This window comes from Phaethon aethereus, assembly GCF_964289735.1.
Source record: "Phaethon aethereus genome assembly, chromosome: 1".
In the NCBI taxonomy this organism is placed as follows: domain Eukaryota; kingdom Metazoa; phylum Chordata; class Aves; order Phaethontiformes; family Phaethontidae; genus Phaethon; species Phaethon aethereus.
Genome location: NC_138575.1, coordinates 222,599,160 through 222,604,007, shown reverse-complemented (window position 1 = coordinate 222,604,007; position 4,848 = coordinate 222,599,160). Strand labels below are relative to the sequence as shown.

The window sequence follows — 4,848 nt, the reverse complement described above, 5'->3', positions numbered from 1 at the left end:
ACGGTATGGAATATCTCTTTGGCCAGCCTGGGTCAACTGTCCTGGCTGTGTCCCCTCCCAGCTTCCCGTCCCGTACACCCCCTGCCTTCTTGCTGACAGGCCAGCATGAGAAGCTGGACTGTCCTTGACTGCTTAGCAACAACTCGAAACATCAGCACATTATCAACATTTTATCATCCCAAATCCAAAACATAGCCTCACACTAGCTTCTAAGGAGAAAATTAACCCTCAGGTCCACGTTGCCACCTCTGTGTGGAGAGTGCGTGACTTGCCAAGCCCCACTGGATACAGAGGGGATCTATTGGGTGTATTGACCCTAAGAAGCCTCAAAGATGAACAATTTTAAGGCTTCTTCATGAATGGAGGTCCAATCCCAGGTGGCCCTTTTGCATGTCAAATCGTACAGGGCACGGGCTATGATGGAAAAAACTGGGATGTGTTTTCTCCAAAAGACAGCAGGCCTAGGGCTGTAGCTCCTTCTTCTTTCCAGGCATTTTTTCTTGCTCAAGGGTAGTCAAGGTTTTGGGAGGAGTACACACCGTTCTTCCCCTCCACCACCAGACATCCAGGAACTTTACCTCAGAAGATGGGAGCTGTCTTGAATCACCTCCCTGCCCTCCATGTGCCTCAGCATAGCTTCTGGGAGGATCCGCTCCATGACCTTCGCAGGCACAGACGGGAGGCTGATGGGTCAGCAGTTCCCAGGGTCCTCCTCACAGCCCGGAGCAACCACCTGTGGACCAGGACCTCTCAGCCCTGCAGCCAGGCCAGCCCCGGCCAAGGTGGGGGACCACTGTCGAGCTCCTCTTCCGTGGCACTGGTGAAGCTCCCACTCTGTAGCTCCATGGGGGCCCAGCTTGCTCAGGGAAAGCCACGCTCATGGGGCACCCGCGGCAACCGCCAGTTCTGGTGCTCCACTGGGGGGCAAGTGGGCAGGGGTGCAGCGGGGCCTCTTCCCTCTCCTCCTCTGCAGGGCCAGCATGGAGGTGTCGAGCAGGGACCGCCTGTCCCCGCGGGCTCCGCTGGCCTCCAAGGCCTCTCTGGGCTCCCTGTCAGGGAGCAACTCCTCTCCCCAGGGCTCCTTCTACTCCTCCCCAGAGCCCTGGCCCGGTGCGATGGCGGAGCCAGCAGCACTTACCCATGTGGGATTGCCCTGGACCCCCAAGGCTGTCGGGGAGCCGGGGCTGCAGCCAGGGCCAGTCCTTGGTCAGGACCCTCCACTGGAGCTGCCGGCAGGGACAGAGCAAGAGTGGCTCCCCGGGGATCATAGAATCACCGAATCACACAATCATTCTGGTTGGAAAAGACCTTTAAGATCATCAAGTCCAACCAGTAACCCAACACAATTGCCGTGTATTTCTCTCCCTAATGCTACAAATTATTTTCTTTTTCCCCTCTTCATTCCTTGGAGGGATCTGGGTCCTAATGTAGGGCACAAAGCCGTTGGCCTCGTTGACAGTAGTTTGCCACCAGTAGGAGTCTTTGCTCAAGCAAGAGCAAAAGACACACCGAAAAGCGTGACGGAGCAATCGGGTAGGGCTATAATCGTGCCTGGGAGCCGTCTGCGCACATGAAGGTTTTGTGTCTCGCTCTGTGTAGTGGCCACAGAGTCAGTGTGATCTCCCTGTACAGCACTAGGAGACATCAATCTGTTTGCTTCTTTCCTCGACCAAGCTTCAAAGGCTGGCTTTGAAAGGAAAATGTGGTTCAAATGTAACATTCCTGCAGGAAGACCTCGTGTAACTGATTTACCAAAATTAAAACTTTTTTTCCCTGTGAAGCTTCGTTTCCTCCATAGCAACAAAAAGACCAGGTTTTGGTCTTTGGGCTGACCCACCGTGGATGCCCCCGCCAGCGCCACTGACACCTCCATGCCACACGTGCCACAACCTGCCCCGTCCTCAGCAGCGTGACGGTGCGGGGTCAGTGCAAGCACTGCGTCCCGGGTCGGCGGGGCCCGATCCGGCGGCGGCTCCTGCAGGAAAAGGCAGAGCCCCCAGCGGGACAGCACCTGCACCCAGGTTATAGCAAAGGCAATTTATCCCACGGGGGTTTCCTGACCGTCCCCCGCAGCCGCGCAGCACGGCGGGAGGGGGCAGCGGCTGCTCTGGGCGCTTGGGGCAGGGGACGGTAAAATTAACCAGGAGGACAGAGGTGGGGTCTGGATCCGGGCCCGAGCAATCATGGCCAGGGCTGCTATAAAAAGAAAGAGCGGACGCTTCTCGCCTCTCTTGCCGGCAGCGGGCGGGCGCCAAGAGGCTGGGTGCCACGGGAGTTGGGGAGCAGCACCCCGACCCCGCGCCCACCGTGGGGCACAGGTAACACTGTGGGGATCCTGGGGGGTTTGCTCCCAGCGGGGAATGCTGCAGTCCTGTGGGCTGCGGGGGCCATGGGGCCAGGCGCCGGGGACGCCCGCCTGTCGGCAGCATTTAACACGAGTAACGGCATCGGGGTCTCGGCCGGTACCGAGAGGTTTGCCGAGCGGGGTGCCCCTGGCCAGGGATGCAATGGTGGGTGCATTCCTCCAGCCTGCCCTGCTGCTCTCTGCAGCCCCCTCCCAGGCCCCGCCGCCATCCCGGAGCTGACCCTGCTCTCGCTCCCCCACCTCCCCAGCCACTTGCGGAGGAACCGGCTGCCTCCCTGCCCACGGCACTGCGGCAGCCGGGGGCTTCCCCTGGGGCGCCTCTGCCTGACATGGAGCATCTGGTGCTGCGTTTGGTGCTGCTGGCCGGGACGCTGGCCGCCGGCAGCTCCCCGCACCGGCGAGACCTCGCCCCCGTCAAGGAGGTGGCACTGGACATGGCCCCCACCTCCTTCGACGACCAGTACCGGGGCTGCAGCCGCATGATGGAGGAGGAGCTGGGAGACCTCAACCGCACCGAGTTTGCCAACAACAGTGTCTACGCTCAGGCGTGGACATTCGCCGCCGCTGAATGGCGGAGCCGGAGGGGACGCTTGCCCCAGTCACCGGCGCTGCGGCCGGAGCAGGCGGTCGCCCTCCTGGCGTACACCCTGCAGGGTCCCCTGCACCAGGCATTCAACGCAGCCGTGCGCGAGGCCGGGCGCTCCCGCGGTGAATACCTGGGTGCCTTCCACTTCAAGGCGCTGCATTTCCTCCTGAGCGAGGCCCTGCGTGCCCTGCAGGACGCCCAGCCCCATCGCTGCCACCGCGTCTACCGGGGTGTCCGGGGCATCTGCTTCAATGCCCAGCGCCACCAATCCATCCGCTTCGGCCACTTCACCTCCGCCTCCCTCCGGAACGAGAGCACCCTGCCCTTCGGCCGGGACACCTTCTTCTCAGTGGAGACCTGCTACGGCGTCCCCATCAGGGACTTCTCCTTCTTCCCTGAGGAGGAGGAGGTCGTCATCCCGCCCTACGAGAGCTTCGAGGTCACCAACATAACCCGCGACGGGGACAAAGCCTTCATCCACCTCCGCTCCCAGACCGTGCTCAGCACCGACAACTGCGAGTTGGTGGAAGGTGATGTCCCCTCCATTGGGGTGCTGGGGAAGGGGGGCGTGGGGTGGCCCTGTCCCACCAGCTCCACCAGGAAGTGGGGATTGGGACCATGGGGAGGGCCATGGCGGGGAGGTTGCCTTCAGGTGCGTGTCCTTGCCTGTCTCCCAGCCGCTCTCCCCCAGCGTTTGCAATGGGGACCCTCTGCAGCAAAGCACAACACGGCATGGCACGGTACGGTATGGCACAGCATGGTGTGATGCAGGACAGCACTGCTCAGCACGGTGTGGCATGGCATGATGCAGCACAGCACAACATGGGATAGCATGGTACGGCACAGCACGGCACAGCCCGGCACGGCACGGCATGGCACAGCACAGCATGGCATGTTGTCAGACGCACAGCACAGCAGAGCACGGCACGGCATGGCACAGCTGGGCCGCGGCGCAGAGCGTGCAGCAGCCGTGCAAACAGACTTGGTTTCTTTGGCAGAGAAGAGATGCAAGAGCCGGCCGTGTGTCTTCAGTGCAGGTGAGCCGAGAGCCCCCGCTGCAGCTCGAGGGTGACCCTGGCTGAGCCCCCTGCCCCCTGTCTGCCCCTCACTCCCCCCCTCTGGCACTCCCAGGCAGGAGCGTCCGCCAGGACCCCCCGCTCCTCGGGGGGCTCCTCCTGGCAGCCGTGGCCCTGGCAGCAGCTGCCAGGGGCCCCTGAGCCACAACAGCACCGCAGTCACGGCACCATGGCGAGGAAAAGGCGCCAGGAACAGGAGCCACCAGCTTCACCGAGACGGTGGGATGGGACAGAGCAGCAGGAGGGGCTGGGGCTATGGGGACAGCCCCACTGCAGGGTCCCGCATGGCGGCCGCCTGTGCCCAGTTCAGCCCTGCCATGGTGCCACCGGCCCCGGGACGTGTCAGCAGTGCCGGGGCAGCAGCGGAGCCTGGATGAGGCCTTTGGCAGAGCCGTGGACGGGGCTTTTGGGTGCAGCTGAGCGTGGGGTCTGTGAGGGGCTGCCCCAGGGACAGGGGCTGGCACTGACGGGGACCAGAGGGGCGCAGCAGGGCCGCTTTTGGGGGTGTCCCTGACCAGCCGGCCACTCGCCTTCCCCTGGCTCCCGGAGGAATAAAGGCTCGCTGTGGAAGCAGTGTGTCTCTGCGGGCTTCCTGCGGCTCCTTGGGCTGGGGGCAGCTCGGGGAGGCTGCAGGCAGGGTCTTCTCCAACCTCTCCACATCCCCAGCCCTCTCGCATCCAGAGCATCCCCCAAAGCATCGGCCGACGCCCCGGGTCCTGCTCAAGGGGTCTCGCGTGGGTCTCCTCCCAGCATCTCACAGCTGACACCGGGCAGCCTTGATGTGCTTTAATAAGCCCTGAGGTCCAGAGCCGGCGCAGCCA

The 4,848-nt window shown here is 62.9% G+C and overlaps 1 protein-coding gene across 1 annotated transcript; it reads left to right on the top strand.

The window, feature by feature from the left end:
- Positions 1–1,681: 1,681 nt before the first annotated feature.
- Positions 1,682–4,168, top strand: LOC309417627 (erythroblast NAD(P)(+)--arginine ADP-ribosyltransferase-like; the record flags this gene model as incomplete). Its single annotated transcript, XM_082015152.1, has 2 exons — positions 1,682–3,481; positions 4,083–4,168. The coding sequence occupies exons 1-2, from the start codon at positions 2,503–2,505 to the stop codon at positions 4,166–4,168; spliced, it is 1,065 nt and encodes a 354-aa protein (XP_081871278.1). The 5' UTR covers positions 1,682–2,502.
- Positions 4,169–4,848: the final 680 nt, after the last annotated feature.